Source organism: Plectrocnemia conspersa, unplaced genomic scaffold (assembly GCF_051122295.1).
Source record: "Plectrocnemia conspersa isolate PC_06_02 unplaced genomic scaffold, ASM5112229v1 ptg000011l, whole genome shotgun sequence".
Lineage (NCBI taxonomy): Eukaryota > Metazoa > Arthropoda > Insecta > Trichoptera > Polycentropodidae > Plectrocnemia > Plectrocnemia conspersa.
The window spans coordinates 18,453,848-18,481,157 of NW_028277175.1; the positions used below are offsets into that span (position 1 = coordinate 18,453,848).

At 29.7% G+C, this 27,310-nt stretch overlaps 1 protein-coding gene across 2 annotated transcripts in view; it reads left to right on the forward strand.

Moving 5' to 3' along the window:
- Positions 1–27,310, forward strand: part of LOC148229778 (disks large homolog 1-like) — a 161,958-nt gene that overhangs the window by 34,286 nt on the left and 100,362 nt on the right. For both annotated transcript variants that reach the window (XM_088197859.1, XM_088197860.1), the window contains exon 2: positions 23,363–23,935. In XM_088197859.1, coding sequence (XP_088053985.1) covers positions 23,473–23,935 — 463 coding nt within the window. In that variant the 5' untranslated portion in view covers positions 23,363–23,472. The remainder of the gene's footprint in view (positions 1–23,362; positions 23,936–27,310) is intronic.

Genomic DNA, 27,310 nt, shown 5'->3' on the forward strand with positions numbered 1-27,310 from the left:
TATTTTTTATACTGACTATGAACGTACAGATATATGTCATTTAATACTATTGTATACGTTAACACAAGAGCTCTATCTATGAGACACTTTAACTGATTGAAACAAGCTTTTCGGCGTTTGTGCAAAATCGATATCTCTTTTTGAGGTTATTCTATTGAAAAATTTTAGATGCCACTCAATCAGAAATAATGTCCAAAGTACTCAAATAATACTCAGCAATGACTCTAATAGCTCAGTCAGTAGGTATTAATTGTCTAATAAAACGGAATTGATTGAAGTTGAATGGACTTAAGAAATGGTAACGCTAAAAATATAATCCCAAAGCGACATATTTCAGCAATTTATTAATTGTGTAAAATTATTACACCCTCATCTTTGTATTTTACCATATGGCGCAAAATACCCCAATAACCATGAAAATCTTTCATGAAAAACTTTTTAACCCTGGAAAGGCATACACGCCTTTTCCTTTTGCTTTATTAAAAAATATGATTAAACCTGTCGTGATATACACAAGTAATACCTTATGTTTTATGTGTACATATGATATGTATATACATATATTTCAGGTTCATATCAAAATTCATTGACGTTACTTTTTTGATAAATGAAATATATCACTCTTAAATAGATAACGACTGAAACTTGTGTGTCAGTATATATTCGGTTTAAGTCGTAATATATATTTCAAAATATTAGCGTAAACATTTTGTATGATGTTCAAACCACAAGTAAGTATTGAAAGTCAATAAAAAAATGATATGCCAACTATAAAAATATAATTATCATACATATATATATAATATATATCCATGTACTTCTTCTGCGTCCTATGATTGTCATTTTCCAACCAATCGCAATTTACTGACTTCATTGCTATGTATTGTGTTGCTTATAAGCATGCAATATATAATGAACTTTAACGCAGCATGCAATCTAGAGAATATTTATTTAATTAAAAAGACAGCTGAGCTAAGGCATTCCTTAATTAAAAATATAAAATCGCGTTGAAAACGTTCATATCTTATGCTAGAACATTTAAAAAAATCATAACAATATGGTATTCAATAAAACACACTCAACGTCTTAAAATTTGTTATATAGCAAAATTATGTATAGTTGCCGATGATTTTTGGATGTATTTCTAAAATCATTCTGCTGGTTACTATGTTAAACAAGCTTCATTAAAAATATACCGACAAAAAAAATTACAAGCTTTTATAAACATTTGAAAATATATTTAGTATATGTATTATTTTAAATTTATAATTTAAATACCAGTAGAACTTTAATTGGTAAATAGAAAATATACAAATTTTTAAAAAATAAATTGTTTTATAACAAAACCATTTTAACTTAACCTCAGTTGTTTGAATTAACTGCTTAATTTAAGTCGTGACATTAGAATTTTTATTTAGGAGATAATATTAAAACATTTTTTATATATACGTACTCAAAAACTTTATGTTCCAACCGAATATAAAAATTATTTAGGCTAAGACTAAAAATGGCATTTTCTTCTGGTTTCTGCTGTTTATACTGTGTGGGCAAAAGTTAAAAATAATGAAGCACTCAATTAACCCTCAGTTGCTCGAGGGTTAAAACTCACACGAGAGGCATTATCGATATAAACCCCTTCATTATATACTAAGTATTATCCGTAAACAGTTTCCACGTGAAATTTCGAATTTCCATAAAGGTTTTTATTATTATTTGTATGCGCAATATAGCTGGATATAAAAAGGATTAATAACCGTCCCTTACGCTCCATTCGGTTAATTAATGCGTAAGTTCGAACGATCACGCGTATACGGGATCAAATCTTGGTTAAAGCGGTGGTTAAAATTCTCTCTCACACACCAGACCGTGTAAACAGTTTGAAATTTTATATACACACGGATTATGCCTTAATTAGGATAGCGAATCCAATTATTTTTGTACGAAATTATAAATTTTTAGTGATATGGTAAGTAGAACATATTTATTAGTTAGTATAATTTAAATAGGATTTATGTTAACAAAAATAAAACTTATATTTCATATAATTTTAAATTATATGAAATGGTTAGTTGAAATTTTTATTTCCAATTTGTTTTTTTCATTGGTTATAGCACCCTCTTGCTTAAATATACCCATTAGGGCAAATACGGCGGGATACATACTACCTTCAAAACGCATTTCAGCAATGTGTTTACTCCATTTGAGTTTCAAGTCTGAATGTATATATATATACATATTTTACATTACGTTTCCATTCGATCAAGTTCCTTTGTACACCTTTGTGATTGATTTTGGTTTTGTGAATATTGTTCTCAGGGTTTATTTCAGATTGAGTAGTGCACTATCTAATTATTTACCATACAGATTTTTATTGATTAAGAAACGTGATTTTATAATATAATAAAGCGATTGATAATTTGTTTTATGCATCCATTTGGCTTTGGAAGTTGATATACATACTATATATAGCAGTGTGAACTAATAAAAATATATGCAATCAACAGAAATAATGATAAAAAGTTATACTTTTATAACTAAAATAAGTCTGACAACAATGTTTGTAAAAATAATAATTTTATTAGTGAATTTAATCGAGAAACTTTGAAAAATATTTCCGATAGTGTAAGTTATTAAAAATTACATTTATTTATGAACGATCACGATGACGAATCTGAAAGAAACGCTCATTGGTTATCTCAAAGCAACTGAGTAAATGTGAATTGCCATTCCGAGACAACTATTTTTATTAAACAATGAACGAGTCGAACTAATAATACCAGAAAGTTTTTAAAAGTCTATCAACTTTGTCAATTGTTATTTATGAATACAGTGAATATAAATATATGCAGAAAAAATAAAAAATACGTCAATAATAATATTGCGTATATAAACTTTTCTAGATAAATAATTTGAAAAATTAAAAAGACAAGTCAATTATAGAAGTGCAAGTGTTTTTTAGTCAATTTTTTTTAAATTACATAAAATAATATTTTTCGAATCCTTTTTATATTAAAATATATTTTTTTTGACGGTATATTTGATTAAATGTTCTAGACCTTTATTAAAAATAAATAAAAATCATTCACTATTCAAACATTATATTATATAGTAGTTTCTAATACCACACTCCTGGTGTGACATCCCAGTGAACCCCACGTTTTGAAATTGCGTCATAATATCGCGGAATTGAGCCATTTGTCCCTGCTTGCCGCGGCATAATGTTCAATGATGAATCCTGTTGGCGCGTCAATGGTAAAATTTGCTCGAATTTGTCGCCGAAGCGGAAAGTAATTATATGAAACGCGCCTGATGAGATTCCGTGGTAACGTATTACGTTAGGGAAATTATGTTGATCAACAAGAAATTTGAGACCAATCTTGCGCCATGGTGATGCTGCGGAATCCTTGCCCCGAAATTGCTTTTTAACCCCTTTGCGGTTTTTGCCATTCAAATACTTTTTTGCGTGACCGGACCGTAATCCCTCGTTTGTATCTGCTGACCGGGTCTATTGCGGTGTATTCGGTGGAAGGGTGGAAATCTTATAGGGTCTAAGTAGCACACAATTATAACAGATACATACATATAGTATAAAGTACTTGCAGTATATTAAAAAAATGTTAATGTTTGACAAAGTGTTGTTTATCTTATAAACCAAACCAATGAATACATATTACATTGAGAGCATAGAAGAAATTGTGAATTCAATACCAAGGATTAGTAATTTAGTACAATATAATAATAAAGCAATAATTGTAAAATTTAGTAAATTTAAATCAGTATCATTAGATGAAATTCATAACATAATATGTAAATTTAAAAAAGGAACTAGTACTGATGAACTAGATATAAATATAATTAAAGAAACATAGTAAATAATAGGAACTAAATTAAATTATTTAATAAATAAAGCACTCTCCTTAGGAGAAATGCCTGAAAATTTAAAGATTGCTACTATTGTACCTATACCTAAAATAAAAAATAGTAAAAAAGTTGAAGAAATGAGACCAATCAACATGCTACCGTGTATAGAAAAAATAATAGAAGAAGTAGTAATCAAACAATTAAAGGAATTTATTACTTCTCAAAACATAATATGTGAACAACAATCGGGATTCAGAGAAAAGCATTCTACTGAAACTGCATTACAAGTAGTGATAAATGATTGGCTGTTGGCTAAGGATACAAACAAAATCATTGGAGCAGTTTTCTTGGATTTCAAGAGAGCCTTCGAAACAATAGACAGAAAAATAATGTTAAAGAAATTGGAGAGTATAGGTATAAGTGATATAGTTTTAAGATGGTTTAATAATTACTTATATAAAAGAAAACAAAAAGTTAAAATAAATAATGTATATTCTGAAGAGAAATTAGTGTCTTATGGAGTACCACAAGGGTCTAAATTGGGACCATTGTTATTGGTTTTGTATATTAATGATATAGTTAATAGCGTGAAAAATGTAAAATTCATCTATTTGCGGATGACACATTAATGTATTGCATAGGTGATAGCATTAAAGAAATTGTAAATAATTTAAATAATGAATTAAGTATATTAGAAATATGGTTAAAGAATAATGTACTTAAATTAAATGAGAATAAAACTAAATGTATGTTTATTAATTATAAAAATGTGTTAGATAATAGTACCAAAATAGTAATAAATAACTCTAGTATAGAAATAGTGGATAATATAAAATATTTAGGAGTAATTGTTGATACAAAATTAAATTTTAAAGAACATTGTAATTACATATTAAAAAAAAATAGTAGAAAAATAGGTTTATTATCTAGATTAAGAAATATATTAAGTATAAATACAAAAAAAATAATTTACAATAGTATAATATTGCCCCATTTTAATTATTGTACAACACTATTAAATATGTTAAATAAATTAGATAAACAAATGTTGCAAAAATTACAAAATAGGGCAATGAGAGTAATCTTAAATAAAAATAGATTAACTAATTGTAAAAGTATGATTGATAGATTAGAATGGTTGAATGTTCAAGAAATATTGAGTATGAATGTTTTAGTATTTATATATAAGTTAGAAAATAATATGTTACCAAAATATTTTAATAAGTATTTAATAAGAAATAAAGATGTACATAAATATAATACTAGAAATAAAGAAAATTTAAAGATAATTAAGTATAAGAAAACGAGTACGGCTAGGGAAATTATGTACGGAGGTTGTGATTTATATAATAGTCTTCCAAGAGAAATCCGAAACAGCAGAAATATAACGGGTTTCATAAATGGAATAAAAAAACACCTTCGTACATATAGAAATAAATTATAATATTAAGACTTTATTATTGTATATTTTTATATTTTCTTTCTGTTATGTATTTTTTATATATTTTTATATATGTTTACTAAATTTGTTAGATGTAAAGATTAGCTATTAAGCTAAATAAATTAATAAAATAAAATAATATAAATAAACCCTTGAAGTATTTTAGCAATAAGATAATCGATTTCAATTTAATAATTACTGGAGTTTTTGTGTCAATAGTCAATTCTAGTATTTTATTAGCGATAAATACATATGTGATACACGCAATAAAATTGTAAGTCATCGTTTCGAAAACATTATTATTACAATATATACATTTTCAAACAATACACCTACGCAACGTTTGATAACGATGAAAGGGAATAGCATCGAATTTCGAATCGTTGTTCTAAAAGATAAGAACGTCAATTGCCGAAAGTTCTCTTTTCGACATATTGAGTTCATGTATACCACATACATACATTTTTGTTTGTGTGTGAAACTGAAACGGAAATGAAATATTGTAGGCACGAAAAGTTTTCTTTATCTTATAAGTAGTTGTGTTACCTGACTCTACCGGGTCATTATGTAATCCTTTATATTAACAATTTAAATATATGTACCGACTGATGATTGCTTATATACAATATATACCAATATGTTTATTACAATTATTGTTTTGAACACCACAACCGATTATCAGTAATGTGTATTTTTTTCAATTTCCATATACATTTGTATATTGCGGTTAAATATAACATATGTATGTACATATTCAATTTCAGAGATAGCAAAAGTGACACTACTCTCACACATGTCGACATCATTTTATGTGACACGAATGCTGAAGCTATATTCAATATTGCATGTTTATTTTGCTATCACTAACAGAGCTTTCAGTTTGACATCACTACTCAGCAAATATTAATTAGTTATTTTTTGCATTTCAATACTGCATAAATGTCATTCATGTAGATGCAAATCAAAATAAAATGAACTTATTTTTGGGTAAGAAAAATAATCTGAAAATTATTGCGAATGTGAAAAATATCGTTCACAATATGTTTCATACAATAAATTATATTTAATTATTATTTTATATTCCTTAAACTCAAAATATTATTATTGTCAAAATCATTCAACCAATTAAATTGATTTTACACACGAATTCTTCGAAACTGTGTATCGAATTTCACGAAAATATTCAACTTTTGGATGTCGTTAAATTCAAGCAAGGATTTACTCTAGCTATCTAGTCAATTTGCAGAATCTAAATTTGACTGATGACAACTGCTCTTGAATGAATACATAGCTTGTATGTAAAGTTACAGTGACCAGTCATATACTTTTAATCTCTATGAAATCTCTCCCAAAATACACTATTCAATATTTGAAGAGTAAAACGAACGTTCTCCTTGTATCTATCTAGTATGTTTTGATGTATGTGTGAGTTTGTCAATTGGTTGTGATTGAAACTCGGTCCGCGTGCTCTTCCGCGAGGACGTGCTGGCCTCTCGTGACATTTCACAAGTCGTTAGGCACAAAACACGGAACCGGTCTCGTTACGTGACGAGTGTGCACTGCTCAAATTGTGTCCTGTGTGCACTTTGTCCGCGTGCATCTGCGGATGCTGTTCAACTCAGCCCTTACGTAAGTACGGGCGCAAAAAGTGCATTCGGCCTTTGAAATTCAGCACAATGAGGCCGGCGACACAATCCCATACATTACTCCACTGAGACCTTCCACCCTTGCGGGAAATTATTATATATGGCTTACTTTGACTCGTTGTTTATTAATGTGAAGTTAAGTTGTGTACGAGTACGAGTATTTATTGAACGCTGATAAAGACAGACAGACAATCAGCCTATGTATTTAAAATGTAAACCATAATTAGTGAACACAAACAGATAAAGTACAAATATATAAAGTAAAAAAAAATTATCCGTAGCTGTTTGGTGATTATGGCTTAAAATGACGTAACAATCTAAATCTCTTCTGGAGGAAAAATATACTCTAAAATAAATAAACTCGCTACGTTGGGACGCATTAATAAATTATACTTAGTATGAGAGAAGTAAAAACAAATAAACAGGAAATACACACATAGCACGCTAGCCACTATTTTAAACCAGCCGTGTTTAGTTTGCCTTTGTAAAAACAAGTAAAAAGTCCCATATGTTGTATGCATACAAAATTATATGCACCTAGTAAAAAACTGTATTTCATGATTTGTTTAAATTTTAATATAAAAATATTAAACACCAGTGTTGTATAATATGTGTATTATATATAAAAGTTGCAATACAGATTTTAATTAATTATTTCTTCACAGAACATATAATCTCTTATTTTAGTTAATTTTATATATTTGAAATTTAATTTTTATTTATATAAAATTATATTTTTAATACTTTCTAAAATTAATAAATATTAAATTGTAAACATTATGAGAGGTAAATAGAATAGTTATAAGGTAAAAAGACAAAATGTAAAAATAATATAAAACTAGAGACTTCTTGAAAAAATAAGTACTGATTATAAAATAAAAATATGTATGCTGGAGGACATTTTTTATGCGAAAGTAATAAAAAAAGTATGCTAGGATTCAAGGCATTCAATGATTTATTGCTGGGTGTACATTAGAGTTTTCAAATATTCGTTATGTTATAGAAGAAATAATAAAAATAATCAAGAATAGGGATTCAAATCCCGGGATCCCGAATCCCGGGATCCCGAACGATTTTCAATACCCGATGAGTCCCGGGTTTATAACATAATCCCGAATTTTTCGGATTGGTTGATTTATCAAGCACAATCGAATTATTATTGACAACATCGTTATATTTCGTGTACAAACTTGCGCGAGTTGCACGTGTCATCTGTGAATCTTTGAGGCTGTGAGTCTGAACGTGCTTTTTCAGCAGCAGGCTGCATAGGAACCAAAATCAGATCAACGCTAAATGATAAAACACCTGATGCTTTGATGTTACTTTGTGAGTTTTATTCAAAATAATGTTTTCAATTAATTTTGTCTATGAATGTACATAGGTATGTACATACTTTGTCAAAAGTTCATTTTTTTCTTCTCAAATAAATATATAAGACCTTCCCTTTTTTATTTTTATTATATTATTTTCTATTTTAAGTCCAAGACTAAAATTATACGTACTTTATACATTGTACGTTATAAAAAACAGATGTAAAAATATATTGTATTATTCATTTTAAATTATTTTTATCGATAAAATAACATGAAAATTATCCCGGGACTGGTCCCGGGATCCCGGGATCGACTAATTGCAATACCGAAATCCCGGGATCAAAATTTTGGCCCGGGATTGGAATCCCTAATCAAGACCATTCAAGTTAATCTGTACAAAGCTTAATTTTTATTATACTCTCTCCATAGAAATCGAATAAATATAACAATTAAAATACTGCTGAAGAACTTAAAATTAAACATTTTTTGTATTATAGATATAGAAAATCCACAGCTAACATAAAAAAATAAGTTATATCTGGTATTTCGGCAATTACAAAGTATGTAAATATGTGAGTAGCAAAATAATAAAAAAATACATTTTGTATACAATTAAGCTAAAGATATTTTTAATTCATTTTAATTTATCTTTATTCTGTAAACTTACTCTTGGAAAAACCCTTCGCATCAGTGTTTTGCTTACAAGTTTCAAGAATCATTAAATTTAGAAATTATCTTTCTGCTACCAGAAAGTTTTTACTTAAAAAATTTATTAACACTAAAATGTAATATTGTTAAACAAATTACAGTTAAAGCTAAATCAAAAATATTTTATAATTATTTCAATCGCACTCTGTGCGTTTGAACACAGTAACACTCATTTGCATACACACAACGTAGTTTATATTTTACGTTTTTGAACAACGTATACACAAAAGCGATTCAGTTTAAAGCGTGCAAATTTTACAATACGTGCCGCGGATTATTTTATACATTATACTGTTGTAACGGCAAATTAAAAATCGGCATGGCGAACATAACGAAAACATGATTAAATTAGGTTTAACGGCGGTGGATGTTAATTTGTGCAGGATTTGAGTGAAATAACAAGAGATTAACGCTAGGATTAACCGGTGGAAATAACCAGCACCGGTTTACGCATATTACTACGAAAGCGGTGAAAGTTTTGATATAAAATTATAATTTCGCTCTTCACCCTTTTGTGTGTAGTGTATAAGTTCATTGTTCGAAAGTAATAAGGTTGGATTTATTAATAAGATTTATGATCGTAATGACGGCGATCACAATGGAAGAAGATGAGAGTAAGACAAAAAAGGCGATATTTTTTGAGAAGAAAGCACATTATCGTTGAATTTCACCAAGTTTACGTCGCAAAATATTCAAATTTTGCTCGGACTTAAATTGCTTTCGACTTTGGTTCAAGTTTGGTGGATTTTTTTCTTAAATTCAGAATCGGGAAGCAATTAATTAAAAGCGGAGGCTGCATATTAAAACGGTTCACGGAAATTTTTGCTCCCTAAAGAAATTTGATGACTTTTAAGCTATTACCTTAACCGGACACGCCCGATTAAAACCCAGTCTCTTCTTGGAAAAGTTTCCAAGAACTTTGCTCTTTTTGTTGTTGCCAGAAATAAATTGGGAATTTAACTGCAAACTAAGAGCACTTATACACACGATGGTAAAACTTTTCTGATATATGTTTGTACTTGCATAAGACAATAAAATGAGTATTTTTTTTACTAAATTTTACATGTATATATGAATGCGCATAAAACCAGTATGTATATATTTGCAAAGACATCTGGAATTGAAAAAGTTGTATTTTTTTTATCAAGAAAAGATATATAATAGTTTCTGGTGTTTTATTGTTCATTTGAAATATACGACTAAAAGTTTTATATGGAGTTATCGAGTTCCAAAGCTGACCCTTTATCAATACACTTAATCTTCATTTATTGTATAGTTATATGTCTGTAGAAAAAATGTAATATGACATATGGTATATAAAATAATACCTGACTTATTTCTCTCTTATCAGAAAACTTATTACTTATTTTTTCTAATAAATATAATGTTTTTATTTTAATAAAAAAAAATTTAAAATATTTTAAGTGAAAGAAACGGGAAACAATGTATTTAGAATACGACGAAACATCTAAAATTTCAATTAAATTATTTTCATTTTATTTGGAAAACATACTCACATGTGGTTAAAAGTCATAGTAAAAAATGCAGAAGCCTTTCTGTTTACTAAATCGCTTATCAATTAATAACTTTTTCATAATACATTTTAAGTGTGATTTTAGATTCCACTTGTATATCTGACAAAACACAAATCAGTGTGTTTCAAATAGAAAGCTCTTAATGATACTAGTTTATTCCAAATATTTTTTTTAAGTGAATATCAGTCAGAATAACTACCATAAAGTATATTTCTATTGCACTAAAAAAAAACCAACATAAAATACAGACGTCAACAAATAAATATTTAACGTCGTATATGAAAATGTAATATTCAAAATAATTAGGGTAATATATATTTTTTGTATAATTATATATGTATGAACATATATAATTATTATTTATAATATTCATTGAGAAACACTGGCAATAATTTATGATCTCACTTATAAATGTACTAAAATTCATTATATTTTACATACTCTTTCACATAGCAATTTAATTTCATTTGACTCAATATATAAATACATACATTAAACTATTTAAGATTGCTTCCATCACTTCATTTTGCAGTACTATGCGAATTCTACATTCACCTACTATGTTTAATATTATATCTATATTTACACATTTTTTTATTTCTATTGATATAAGTTATTGAAAATACTCTTCGTTATTGAATCAATGTTAGTAAATATAACATTAGCAATAACATTTCATAAATATACAACCTATACGTTATGAAATATATTTTTCTCTTAATTTTTTATTTATTTTTGACGTTATTATTACGTATTTACGGAACACGGTTCAATTTGAAAAGAAAATTCAGTCTTGCACACAAGCACAAACACAAGTAAACACGTTAGATAGGCGAACATAAAGAAAGAAATCACATATTTTTTCTCTGTATTTAATCTATCTTTTGAAGCGTGTCTATCCTTGTCAAATCGCATACGCTTTTGCTCGCGTATGTACCTACTGTATTCGTACTGCGGATGTTTTTCGCGTGTATTTTTTCGTGTCGTCGCGTTGAAATAAAAAGGTGGAAAATAAAAAAAAATATATACACCAAGGTACAAAGCGCATTACATTTTTTTCTTTAGCCCTTTCTGAATGCCTTGCGTGTTTTCAGTGAGATTTTTCCGGATTTCCGCATATTATTACCTTCGCAACGCCATTATGTATAGGCTGTTTCTTATTAGATTGCTGCTGTTCTCACATATTTATTTGGCTAATATTGTTTTAAAGGAAAAATAGTAATTGAATAAATTAATAAAAAAGGTATCTTAAAACAATATCAGACATGTAACGTATATTAAATTTTAACACTAATAAATTAATAATGTGGATCATAAAGTAGTATTTAAATATTTTAATATATCCTTATTTGTTGTTAATATAAGTACAACTAAAATTAAATTCTATTTGAACTACCAAAATACAATATTATGTAAAAATCAGTATATTTAAAAAAAATATTAAATATAATAAAGTAACTGAAACATTCACCTGTATCTATTTACTGCATGCCAGTCATATTTAGTAAAAAAATCTTGCTCGCACCGATTCACTGAGTGCTTTAGAAAAAAAATCTTGTTCGTACATGCTTATTGTGTGGCATTAAAACATTCGTTCGACCGACCTTACCGTGTGTAGAGCAACATCCACTCATTTACAAATGCCAAGGCTTCCATCTCTCTTCACATTAAAATTTTTCAATTTTGTGTAGAACCAATTTATTTGGCTACAAGCTACGTGTAACTCTAACAACACTAATGTAGCGGCGACGAGAGTAACGAATTCCTCTGGCGACTACGACGGCAACACGACGACCGGCGGCACCTCGTCCGCCGATCTCTTACATCATTCGCTCTCTTTACGTAAAAATTCAGCACCACATTCAATGAGAATGGAATCGTAGGGCTCTAATACTAATGTACTGGTAGAAGTGCTTGCGCTTGGGTTAGCCCTCGCATGGTTTCCTGGGTTTGTAATGAAAAAATCAGTACTCGTCCTAAATTCTTGTATTAAAAAATTTTCTGGTGCAGGCAGAGGTTTTGGTATGGATGCAATAGTAGTCTCACTAGCACTTTAGTAGAAGTTTCTTTACCTATATTATTTCTTTATTTTCTAGCTTCTGGTTTAGTTTTCCTATTTTTTTAAATAATAACATTAAAAAAATGCACGTGTTTACCCGCTCTTCTTTGCGGATAATTCATGCGGAGTTCAAACACACATTCTGTTCACCATCCCAATCCGTTTTAAATGCTTTTTAGTATTAAGACGTCATCGTGGAATTTGAAAGGTCTGATTTAGGAGCATCCTGTAAATTTCTGTCACCCAATTTAAACTTTCAAAACCAAGTTTAACATCTGTTTGCTGTTGGAACGTCCCTGTAAATTTCATTAATGGCTTTAGTGCTCTTGCTGGCATTCTAACCCTAATCGTAGTCACTGCATGCAATGTCTGATGTGTCCTTTATCAGTTGCAGGCCTGGTAATTTTACCATTAACAATCCCACAAGAAAAAAACGTATAATGATGCTTACTCCACCGTTTATGGATACAAACTGAGTTCTAACATCACCATGTTAAATAATGGTTTTCTTTCCGGTCCACCTATAGTATCTATTATCCATAACGTGCGTGCGTGAGTTATAATATAATTATAATTTCACACACGACTCCCAATTGATTTAATAACCATTTCCGTATTAATGTCTAGCCATCCATGGATTAGCATATCAATTAATATCCACAATTCAAAATCTTCATATCGCTCACACACATACAAATATCATATCAAATATATCCCAAACAGCCCTTGGGGCGTGGGGCAATATTTGCAAAGTTAATGATTTCATTATATTGCGGTGCATAATTAAAAGGAGCTAAACTGTTTACCGATATGTGTGTATATTGTACAAGGCGAAGCCCGCATATACGAATATTAATTTCGCTAATTATTAGAATTTGCATTAATTAAATGCAAATACATAATATACGCAACGGGCGTAATACATCTCTGCGAACATTTACTTATACAGTAAATGTGAGGTTTCCGTATATACCAATTAACTACAGATGCTTAGAGTGATACGTAATAATGTGATTTTTGTTTACTGATGCTAATAAAAGTATAATCAGTGAACCAAATAATACAATTATTTATTAAATATTAAACTAATTTGATTGAAAAGCGATCATAACGCTATTTTACTTAACAAGGATCATATACAGCATATGCTATATTTTAAAAGCTATTTGCAATTTTTGAACCATGTAATGTTAAATTGCGTTATTATCGCTTTTCAATTAAATTGATTGAAAAATTCAAATTACCTAAAATTTAAATATTACTTTATGTATATTTATATTTATTAAAAATATTGCAAATTATTCAGAGCAAATATTCAATAATTCACGGTACAAGCTACGTAAAAACCCAACATGAAAATAAATAACAATATTATTATATATTATATTAAAAAAAAATCTTCTATCCGTAATACATACTCCTAAATATATAATTTAGTTTGATAAATTAATAAAAATAATATTAGTTAATTTTTAATGAATTTTTTACTTATAATTTATTGCTCTTAAATAGTACACAGTGCTAGTTCAACAATTCTAAAATAGTTATTATTTGGTTTTATTATGCACAGTAGTCGATCGAAGCCTCTGCACAACTGGAAATAATCATTTCAGTATTTATTCAAGAACTCATATTTAAACGAGCAAAAGAGGAAATGCGTCGAATATATCAGATATAATATGTAAAATCTGACGTCGCTCTCGCAGTGAAAACTAAATATTAACATTCCAAACATCAAGCGGAAGCTATTTATTTCTGTTTTTTATTTGGCTTGCACTGATGGATGTTACGTATGAAACTTTGTGCGGAACTAATTCGGAACGAAATGTAGTAAATCGTAGGTATATGGGGCGTGCATTGACAAAACGCGCTAAATCCACTCGCGGAAGTTGCGTCGTTTTACGCGAGAAGAATTTTGCAACTCGCATTTGATGCGTTTGTATTTTGAGATTTTCATCCCAATTTATTTTATGTACATATTGAGACTTTATAATTATCTTCTTTACTATACAAGTACAGCTTTTGGTTAAATAGTTTGGCACCGGAATAAATATTATCAAGATTCATCAAAGCTTATTTGATTGATATTAGGTCCTTCATTGACTTTAATTACTGTCATAAACTTATTTACTACTATCAATTAGTGTTTTATTGCTTAACAAAAACAGTTTATTTATAAAATTTAAATTTTTTCGCAGCTTGGATTTGTAACTTTATTTTTTAAATATACTATAATTTTTCTGAAGAATTTAGATAATCGCGAAGTATGGAAAGGATTGCATATTTGTGAATATGTGCTCAAATGATTTCATCGAATTAATTTTGATACAGTGAAACCTCGATTTACGAGTATTTTGAGATACAATCAATTTAAAAAAAGTTTACTCGACATACGAGCAAAAAAATGTAATGTTAATTTAAAAAAACTTTATCATTAATTTAGGTAGTATATATTTACCATTTCAATTGCCTTTAATCCATTTCAATTTTCTCTATTGAAATGGATTAATCGTATTTCAATTCATTTCAATGGAGAAAATTGGTTTGACATACGATTAATTTGAGCTACGAGCTCCGTCACGGAATGAATTAAACTCGTAAGTCAAGGTACCACTGTATTCATTTTTAGGTTGTATAATATATTAATGTAACCTTTAAATAAAACTATATATATATATATGCTGTTGATATGCTTCCTCAAACCATATTGTTTTTATATACATTCGACTTTTTAAACTCATGTAATAAAATAAATAATTAAAAATGTTTTTAATAATATTAAATATAATTTTATTTTAATATTAATTTGTTGCATAATCAATTTCAATCTTCTCTATATTGATTTGAAAATAGCAGTTTGTGGTAAAGTTTAAAAGCTCTATGATTTTCACTCTTCTGCATACCGTTTCTAATAATGAAAAGGATGGTCTACTGTTTATAGATATTTAACAAACCAGTATTGAACATATTTCAGCTACGTCTAACAAAAATTTATGCAGTTGTGATTTGTTGTCTTTCAGTTCCTTACCTGTATCTGTTCTACTCTAATTTATTTTAGAATCATTGGGCTAAGCTAATCATTTATTTACTGATATTTTTCTGATTTAGTTTTTGCGATTCTCATATCGATTCTCTCATTCATGATTCTCATTCAACTATACAAGACAGTCGTTTTATTCAGACTCATGCAATAAAATAAATCATTTAAGACGTTATCAATATTATTGACATTTTATTTTATTAATTATTTATTGCAAATACTATTATTTTATTTTGAAAACTATGGCCTACCATGGAAAACCATTGGTCTACCGGTTACAGATATTTTATCAGCCACGTTTAAAGACGTATTTTATCTGCATTAAAAAACCCCGATGCAATAAGCCACTCTTTTTAAGCAAATGTCAATAGTTTTTCATAGTTCTTAACCTGGAACTGTTCTTACTATATTTTTTTGGAGAGCTTGGCCTTAATGCCTAATTTGTTTACTAATGTTACTTTGATTCAAATTAATTTGTTTTTTACCCAAAACGTGGTTTTGTACTATTTTTTAAATTAAACATAAATTATTAATTGTCAATAAAAACTAAACAAGACAGTCGCTTTCTCTAGACCAAGCAGAAGCTTATAAAGCGTTCCAATTTAGTCGTAGTTTATATTATTATGGTGGAAGAGCTAGTGTGATGTATTATATAATACATATGGTATAGTTTCTAGCGGTATTCCGCTATTACATTTGACGCGATTTTGGAAAAGCGATAAATAAGGGAAATGTTAATATGCTAAAATATCCAAATATACATTATAGTATATATTCATATGTGTGTATTTTAATGTGTATATGTACAAATAATCTAAAAGCGAACAAACAATTATATAGTGACAACTATCAACATACACTGGAACATATAACGATCAATAATGAATTCTCTAGGGGTTCCACAAATCTTCGCTAAAAGAAAATAACACACAAGTGCGCTTAAGGAGAAACTTACTACGGTTCCAAGGGCTTAGACATAGATTCACAACATGGAGAAAGCATCGAAATAAACCAGGACTTTTTTTCTGTTAGAAGCGTTTTTCACAGCTTAAGCTTTGTATCGTAATTTGTTGGATTTTTGGTGAACCACATAAAAATACAATTTATTTATAATAAATCACATGTATTTATTGCGTTTGACCATTCATTACTAAATATAGAAATTACTACCTTTATTTATAATAATAAAAATGACGCACCTCAAATAGGTTTTCTCAATTCCCGGACTTTTTCCATTTTCAGGACCAAAGTCACAGCTATTGATAATTCTTGGGATGCTGGGAGTCATGATATGTTTAAAACAAATATTGAAATTAAGGATATATTGTTTATTTTATTTATATTAAATTTATTTCAAGTGTTTAAAGCATGTATTTAAAAAAAAAATACTCACACAACAAATCTTAATATTAAAAAATATCAACACCTCATTATCACTTCCATCTTTTACACCGAAATTAAAATATTTGTTATATAGAATAAACTTCTGATTCAAACATAATTTTTTTACTAAGCTTTCATGTCTAAATTTTACCATAAAGCTAACACCGTCGCGTCAGTTGTTTAGGCTGTAACATCGTCGTTAATATTATAACAATTTTTTTCAAGCAATTTTTAACTATATTTATAATTTTCATAGCGTCACAGTTTCCTGTCACCAAACAAGGTTCAACATCTGCTTTTTTCCATACAAAATTATATTCAAGTAGCGCTGATTCTTTGTTCTCGTTCATTTATACAATGTTAAGCTAAATTGAATTCCTTGATATTTTCAACATGGATATAATTTAATTTTTTTTCTTTCATTAAAAAACTATTTGTTTAGTTCAATTTTGCCTGGCAGATGTTTTAGTGAAAGGTTACCTTTATCAAAAATGGATTCTCTTATGAAGGAAATTTTGAAAAAAACATTAATTTAGATGCCATATTCGGCGGCCATAAATTAGGCCAATAAAGATTTGCGATTGGTTTTTCTTATTTTTGGTGAACTAAACTTTTTGTTAACACTGTTGTTTTGATACTTACTTAAACATATTTGCATACCACTTGTATTCCCTCCTTTACAGGAAATTTTCGCTGGACAAAGTTGACAGTGTGCCATTTACTTATTGTTGCATTTTGTGAAATTCAACTAAATTAGCGATTGATTTTCCATATTTAGCTTGAAAATATAAGAAAAATATCTTTTAACCAAATTAAAAAATAGTTGAAAAATATTATTGTAAATGTAAAAATATGACTTACTTATAAATGTTTAAAGTTCTCGAAGAAACAATGCTTGTTTACTGAACTATGAAATCTGTGACTGCGACAGTGCGACTGCTAAAAATGAGTTATCAAATAACCGTTGAGATGATTGAGTCTAATTTAGGCAAAAATAGAATTTGGTTTAAGCGAAAGTACGCATGTATTTGTATTTTTATTGAACTTCACCGACAGACGTCTATGCCGGAAAATTTCCAAGAATTTTGCTACTCTTTGTGTGATCTATTGTTTGCTTTCCTAAACATATCTAAAAAGTATTCTTATTTTTTTATTTTCCTTGACCATCCTGCTTTTTACATGCGTTCGTGAAGCTCAAAATTTGAATAAAATTATTTTATTTACACAAATAAAAAATATTATGAATCTACTCTCGACATAAGCATTTCCGGTTTTCGAGAAATCGAAAATTCTGTGTATTACTGGGAAATCATTCCCGGTCCGACCCGGATCTAAAACCCTAACTGCAACCATTTCTTAAAATTTTTTTGAGAACCATTAATTTATTTAAAAACACGACACACATATTTCTACTACTAAGTAGTGTTGCCATTGACAGTATTTATTTATTTAAAAAACCTGTTCACTGTATGTAGAGTAGCTATCCTCCTTCTATGTTTGGCTTATCTTATTTTTGACGTTTGACATTTTCCTCCTTAGTAAGCAATTATTCTACAAGACAAGCAAGTGTTTTAGAGACGCAAATATGTAGCAATGATGCTTGGTCTTTTATGTACATTCTTGTAGAGAGGTATTTTTAATATTAAAAAAATATCCCTCTCTTTGCGTACTTCGTGCATAATGCGAGGGACAAGATGCGAAAAAAGAAAAATAAACGGCTTCCGGTTGACGTTCGGTATGTTAATATTTAGTTTGCGCTGCGAGCACAACATCAAATAACGTCGGAATGTTTTCTTTGAAAATTGGGTTCACGTGTAAAAGATTTACTCCTTTTTTACCCGCGTATAATATCTCAGGAAAATAAATTTTCCACTGTGAAAATCTCATCCGCGTAAAATGAAAGCATTCCGTGGCAGAATGTGTATTATTATTCTATCGATTCACATAAAAGGAAAAAACGAATATTAAGCGGGTCATATATGTCGAAATTTATTTATCGAACGGCCGTCGAATTTTCGGCGATGTTTGTCTGATGGTATTATTACGCTTTTTTCCACCACCCTACGCCACTGTAATCCACTTACAATGTGTATGCGCTCTCCGTGTAAACACGAAACGGGAACGATGTTTTATCGGCAGCATAATCAAATTTTCGTATATTTTTCATACTATAGTATTGTATTGTGAACGAACAAGATAACTCGTTTTTTAAGGAAATATGAGACGCCTTTGAATGATCACTTTTGTTGCATTAATGGTGATTGAAAAGTCAGTAGAACTCACTCTTATAGAGAGCAAATATAATGCAATAAACTCTATAGCTTATTTTTAGATATAAATTTTATAAATTACGATGCGAGAGCCATTAAATATTGTGTGAGGGATATTCCGTATATATTATGGGATTAAATCACGTTTATTAATATAAATGTTAATAAAGAACCACTATTTCTTTGCAACTAACACACATTTCCGATATAAGTGTTCTGGATACTTCTTGACATTGTTTATAAAGTTTTTCGATAGTTTAACACAATTCTAAACGAATTTTGTATTTATGAGGAAAAACGTATGGCGTTTCACTTCTTTCATTAACATTAATGGTGTCGAAATATTAACTCACTGTCTATATACGTGTTAAAAATAATGCTTATAAATACTCCAGTTCTTTCTAAGATTTATTGTCAGAATAAAATTTAATAATTGCGGCTGTAACTGAAAATAAGACTATTATAAATGAATATCTCGTAAGATGGAAATTAACATAAATTTCACAACGAGATTAAAGATGCCATAATGAATACTCTCATTATGGTTTAAAGCCCATAAGAGATGACTCATAACCCTCCTCATTATCATGAGGAAAATATTTGACCATAATAATATTATTTGAATGATGAAGTTATTTTTGCCTGAAGGGTTTGCACATATACAAAATAAGGTAGAGTGCTAGGTTTCTGGCTATTAACTTTACTACTACACATAATTTAGTTAATCAGTGGTGCGGTAGATGCGACTCATGCCTTGAGATTGTAAAACGATTCTAAAAATTAAATATTTTGTCCTTTATTTATTTTTTTTATTTACGTAATTATGAAACGTAATCGCTCAGATAATCAGCTACAGACAACCATACCGAGGGCGCAGCTAAAGCCGAATGCAGCGCAGGCAGATTGGCTGGCCAGCTGTCTTGCGCAGTCGATACGCGTGCGCCATGAATTGCTTATCGGGAATTGAATTGGTTGCGTATGCGCACTAAACCTTCAGCCGTTACTAAAATAATAATCATAATAGTTTTTATTTTAACAGTACTTTTTCCGCTTAACCCCAAACCAAACTAATAAAAGTTTAAAAACTATAGTTAGTTATAAACTTTGAATATTATATTAAATTGAGTTTAGTTATTTGTTAAGGTTATTTTTGTGTTAGAACAGCAAATGCACGTTTCGCAACAATCAAATTTAACATAAAATTTTATTGACATTTTAGCATATAATTTCACCAGCACCATCAGATAAATTATATTTTCGCTAGTAGAAATATGTATCTATCAGTGAAAATGTATTCGGATATGATTTCTAAAATGATAGTGGCAGAATTTCAACGATCTTTTAAATAAATATAATTATTATAGTAATTATTAAATGTGCTCCTGCTAATTGATGTTTACATTAGCAATAAAATATTCGTATTTATTATAATAAGAGAGTATTATTATATAATAAAAATGAAATGGTAAACATTTCTATAGAAGCGCAGAGCAACACACCCCACGGTGTATGGCTGAGAGTCAAATAGTAGTGGATTCTAATTAGAATGTGACGGTATGTCGTCGAGTTTGTTGGAGAATCTTATGATGCCTTACTGAAAAGTGTTATACACATTTTAACTTACAGTTATAAAATTAAGCTAGAATTAAATAAAATACAAGAAATATAGTTCTGCTTTTAGAATTCATATTTAAAATACCTTTTAATAATTTGTTGAAGTAAAACATAGAGATATTTTCTTCACGCTAAAGATAATTCAAAATAAATCTTAGTTACTTATTAATGCCACTTATTGTAATTTAATTAACTATATATTAGGGACTATAATCTTTAATTTTAAAGATAAAAATTTGTTGATTTACATATAATTACCAACAAAACATTGCAAGGTAAATTTAAGATTTTTTAGTTATTAAACATATATATTTTAATATAATTAATCATTGTATATTCTCGTATCAAATGTATCAGTAATATGTAAAATATAAATTGTAATTATAAGTCTTTCAAATTTATAATTATATTTCTGTAATAAAATATATTTTATATTACAGATCGATATAATATTTCTAGCAAACGACAAGTACGTCTGATAATAAGAAATAAAATGTTTCAATGACAAGACATATTTAAGACTACAAAGTTCAACGAAGCAGTCAAATCGTAAATAGTGGATACTGTTCGAACAAGTACTGAGCAGAGTACGAAACCTGATGAAAGAATATTCTTTTTGTGGTTAATGAACTAGGAGAGATCGCAAAGTTCTATAACCGTGAACGACCGTAGTTTTTACTACACTTTTTGTTACTCGAAACATTAAACACTTTAGCACATTATAGTATATGTATTACATCAGAAAATATTTAAATAAAGAAATATTTTACCTAAAAAAATTGCTTTGATACACAAAAATCTTTTGTTATAAAACAGTATATAGTATGTTATTCTGTATAAACCATCAAAGCGTACATTTCTTATTTTTTTCAGAATAATTTGACATAGCGACAGATTCTTAAATCGATAAGGCAATTTTCGAGTATCGTTTACATTTTATTTTTAATATCCAAAGTTAATTACAAATCTAACCGCAAGCGCCTAAGGTGCGTAAAAAGTTTTTTTTTTTATTAATCTCCATCGCCATTATACAGCGTCAACAACGTTAATATAGCGGTCAAAAAATGTCAAACGCATTTTTGAGTAACAAAACCGAATTTTTGCTACCGTTGCGTTGAAATTTAATTTGTTCTAAAATAATTAATTAACTAATATATAATATTTAAAAAAATCATAACACAATTTCAATTTTTATTTTTATTACCAAAACTAATTATTTTTAATTCTTTCCTGTCGATATTTAATTAATAAGAACACCAGCAACTTTGATAAATTTAATAATAAAATTTAATTAAACTGCAACGTTTCTGATTTAAATTGTAAACTAAAAGAGTAACTGCGGAAAATTTAATTTTCTCATCGAAATAAATTTGCCGTCCACCTCTTCATTACTACCCTTAAATTCTCGCTAAATGTATATTATTATGCAGTCCAACTTATCCATGCATATTTATACATACGCTACGTACTAATACCTCCAGCTGCCAGTTACAATAACTGGCTTTGTTAGCCCCTATGCGAGATCATGCCACCCCATAATATACCCCTACGAATATCCAGAATTTTCGTCAGTGAGCTTAACGTACGGTGGTGTCACATTTTCGCCAAAACTGTAATCCTACCTAAATTTACCGCTTATTAAAATGCGAAACTTATATTTCTGCGTTAGTAATATGCATAAGTAAACAAATAAGTATCTAGGTTAGTTTCGCGTTACAATTCCCTCAAATCATTGTCATATATTTTATAATTATAATTTTTGCAATTCACAAACAATTAATAGTTATTATATGTGTTTATTTTCGTAATCTCACGTAGTCTTCAAGTCATCTAGAAATCTGGTTACTCTCATAGTCTCTCCGGTGTCATTTTAGCTGGTTAGACTTGAAAGAGGAAAGCGGCTGCTTTCTCGAATTCTAAAAGTTTTCTGGGTTGATACTCAGCGTAGCTCTGTTTGGTGAGAGTTTGGCAATAATAAATAATTTCTAGTCGAAAGCGAAGTGGAATAATTGTTGACTGAAAGTTCCCTAAGATAGTGAATTCTGTACACCGTGTTTCGATCAAATATAATATTTTAAAATTAGGGCAAGTGCCTTTCCCTTCCTTGAGCATCTAGTTAATAGAATGGCGTAACTGTGAATCAAGAATCAGTATACATTACAATAATGTAATTTTATGAAGCGCAGGTTTCTTTAGCTTTGCATTATAATTGCACGTGTATTTTGTACCGTGTCTTTAATCCGCTCAAATATGCTATTATTTGTATAATACTTACGATAAAAATTCGGTTGCTCCACGCCTTAGGACTAATGTACATTGTAAAAGGTTGACAGTTGTATTGCCCATTTTGCGACGAAGTTCAACAACTGCTCACAAAGTTCACGGTAGTTTAGTACCGCATGTCGGCCGGCGGGAAATTACTCCATACGCTAATCAAAGTTGTTGATGTATATATTGACTTTTTAATAACTTATTTTTTTGTTTTGTTTCAGATATCCGTTGCGCGAACGATGTCAAGTTCCACTGTAAATCTTAATTAAATAATAGTGTCTTAGTCGCGATGGTATGACGCGTGTAAACATGTTAGTAAGGCACGGCCGTGATGGTGTCCGTGGCAGTGGCGTCGCGCGGTGAGGCAGCGGGCGCCAGCGATGTGGGCGAGGGCGTCGCGATGAAGGCGTCGCGCGGCATGGCGCTGTTCGGGCTGGTGTGGCTGCTGCGCATGCGCGGCGCCGACTGCGGCTGCGCAGCGTGCCGGCGCGAGCGACGAGCGCGTCCACCCGACCTGCGCCTGCGCACCAGGGAGCCTCCGCCGATACTCGCGTCCGCGCCCGCTTCCGTATCCGCTATAACCGCCGCCGCCACAGCCGCTTCCTCGTCCACTAGGGAGCTCGAATGCCTCACGGAGGTTTCAGAAGCGGACAGGACAACGCACCACGTGGCGGAAGTGTGCGTCAGTGCCGACTGCGATAGCGAGACGGTCGTCACGCACGACGCTACTGTGCAGACTGACTTTGAAGACGACGACTGCTACCTGTTCGAGGCTTCCACTTCGGCTCTATACGGTAAGTCACAATATTTTTTTTAAATAGCCAGTACTTGTTATAATATAATTAAAGCTGGCATTTGTTAACACAAAAATCTAACAAAACTAGTTATGCTCATAAAAGACAATGACCAAGGAAAAGAGAGCTCCTGGTTGCTTGTAGACGACAGTTGGACTAGACCAAATCCGACAATTCAAGTCCAAACTCTGAAGTCTGCCTAAAGGTAAGAGGCTTTAACTGAATCGTCTTGGTCCTGATTTGATTTACTCTAACAGTAATGGACCTAATGTCTGAACTAAAGTGCCTAGATTAACTTAACTGACTCAAATATATATATTTGAATTAAAATTGCTGCAAAGTTTTGCCTTTATTATTGCTTAATAGAATTCCCGAAAACTTCCCTCTAAAACTTTCAGTCGCTCGCACCAACCTTACCGTGTGCTAGAGCAACATTCACTTGCTCGCACCGACCTATCGCGTGCTAGAGTAACATTTGTTATTGGCACTAACTATAGAGTTATATCAACAACAATAGGAACTCAATGCTAAAGTATCCGTCTCTTTTCCTAGCCAAATTATTCGATACTAAATTGATAAGTAAGCGAAACCAATATATATGTATATGAAAAATACAATAGACAGTTGTGAGTGATAAATATGGAATAAACTATCTGGCTCTTAAATAGTCTAAATCTGATTTTTTTGGTGCTACGCGCACATGCATAGACAAAAAATAAGCATTAATTGCTTTGTAGGTGGATTGTTTACGCAATTGTGTTTTAGAAAATCAGTTTAAAAATCTTGTCTGCGTGATAATTAATGTTTAGAATAGTATTAATTTGTAATGTTTTGATTAAAAGCCAGAGCTTTAACCAATATTTTTTTCTGCAATTAAAACTAGTTTAGGTTATTAGCATAATTTCATTTTGTTCCATTCATCCGAATACTTTTCATAATCAGTCTAACCTGTAATTAATTTTAGATATATTGTACAACACTTTATTTTTTTATATGTCGCCACAAATAGGTATTTTGAAAGCTTCGTTTGTGACATGGCGGCATAAAATTGATCATGCGCTAAAATCTCTCATGTCGACTTGAGCAACCTTACGAGGTGAGGCGAATAAAGAATTAAAGCCGCTTATTCTGGTTTTCGCCTTTAAATATCGTTGACTCAATCACATGTGTATCTATTGACTTCCCAACCAGTCGAGTTTTTAGTAAATTTAAATTCTTAAGTATCAAAACCTTAAGCTTAATTCGCTTTAAGTACTTGAATTACCCAATTTTAGTTACTCTCTAAAAAAAAGGCAATGACAAGATCAGTATTATCAACGGCAAAAAAATGAATCTTTATTGGTTTAGATAGCTGTTACAGAATCTATATTAAATTGTTGTAATTGTAATAATTATTAAAGTCTCTAGATACGTATTTAATAATAAATAAGCATATAAATTTTAATTTTTTTTGATGACAGAAAAATAAATGTACTAATTTTATTTTTACATATTTCTGTTTAATAAAAAAATATACGAATAATCTAATTTTAGAAAAGTAAAAAGTTAAAGCTCGTATTGACACTGTATAATTTATATGTTATTGTGATTTTTTCACAAATATTTTATTATCATAACCAGAATATAATTATCTCTTTAAATAAGAGCATGTAATAGAAAAATATGCAGCGAGAATTTTATTGTTATACTATAGGGATGTGGAAGAGCAAATGCGAAAGGTATGATGAAAGGAAAATTGATACACGGAATGTCTGCGGTTGTCAGTTAAGTACCTGCTTTACCACAAAATATTTCAACGTACGACTCAACGTAAATATTGTTTGCATTAGCGATTTTATTCTTTTCATTATTTTTTGATAAGCGAAAATATATAATATACATATGTACATAAAAAAATATCTCTTGAACGTGTTTCTTATTATGTAAAATAAATTTCAAAATATGCCAATCACTTTTAATGATCAAATAAAACGTAAATTTTTACATCGTCTAAGATGGTAATATTAATAATATTAATTTGCATTTTCTTCATATTATATCTCAGGAGATTCGCCGAGGAAACAATGTCACTCAAATAACAAAAATGATTCGTATTTGCTGAATATTTATATCCCCAAATAGCAACTTTGTTATTACTATATCTGTCGTATACAATGAAACAACGACTTTTTAAATTCAACAACAATTACATGACGCTATATATTTTAATAAAACATTATTTGTGTATTATACCGTTATATTTATATAAATACCTTTATAAAAAAGTACGACGTTTAAATTATATTTAATTGTGCAACGCTGTTTATTTTAATAATCGTATCAAGCTTTTTTATTCTTGCTCTTTGCTAACTTGCATCATTGGCTGTCTCACAAAGTTTTAAAAGAAAGCCCAATGCAAACTTTAAACACGATATAATTTAATTTGCAAGGAATGCCAACTTTTGGGAATTGGCGAGACAAAAGTTCTCTCCAACGTCAAACGTAGGACAGCGAATGCTTTTAGGGATTACCCAATTAAAAACTTCAACAAAATTACTCGTACAACTCTAGTATAAACTGACGTAAACTATCTTCATATATAATATTATTTTAAATTAAACACAGAAAATAATTGGGTTTGTTCGAACCCCGAAATTACAAATTACAATTATTATTATTATATATTTGATACATGTATACATAAACTTCAGAGTTATACGTCATATTGTTATATTATATAAAAGGTTAGAGGAGTCTTTTGTGAAAGGTCCGAATGGCGGGCATAAATCAACGTTTCCCAACCTTAAATTGGATACTAAAGCACCGCGTTTTTCCACCGCATTAACTCAACGATACGTGTACCACTGGTTTAGAAACAAGGTTATAAATTACCTCGCAGTCTTTCTATAATAATCCATTACTTACCTCGGCATGGAGCCAATAAAATTTTTGCGAATAAAAATATGATTACTGCGAAAACTCTCAAACTCTTCTTTATCAAGTTAATGATGAACGAATTTGGTAAATTATGTCGACGCCTAACTACGCGAGGACACAATGGAAAAACTTTGAAGGTTGTAAAAATATTTGATGCTTTATGATTTGAATAAAACGTGCAGTATTGCTTTATGAATCCTCAAGAAAAAAATTTTCACGTTGTTAATTATATTGAATTTTTAATTGTAAAAAATAAAATTTATTTCTCAAACAGTCATAAAAAACAGGTAAATTCACTTAAGTGTAGTTTAGGACAAACTATCGAACGCCTATGGGAATACTAGTGGTGGTCTATGTTAACTCTTTTTAAACTTAAGATTACGATCAGAATATTAAACTTTTGCCGTTTACGCTCGGGAGTAATTTTATAAATATTAAAATGATTTATAGTTTAGTGAA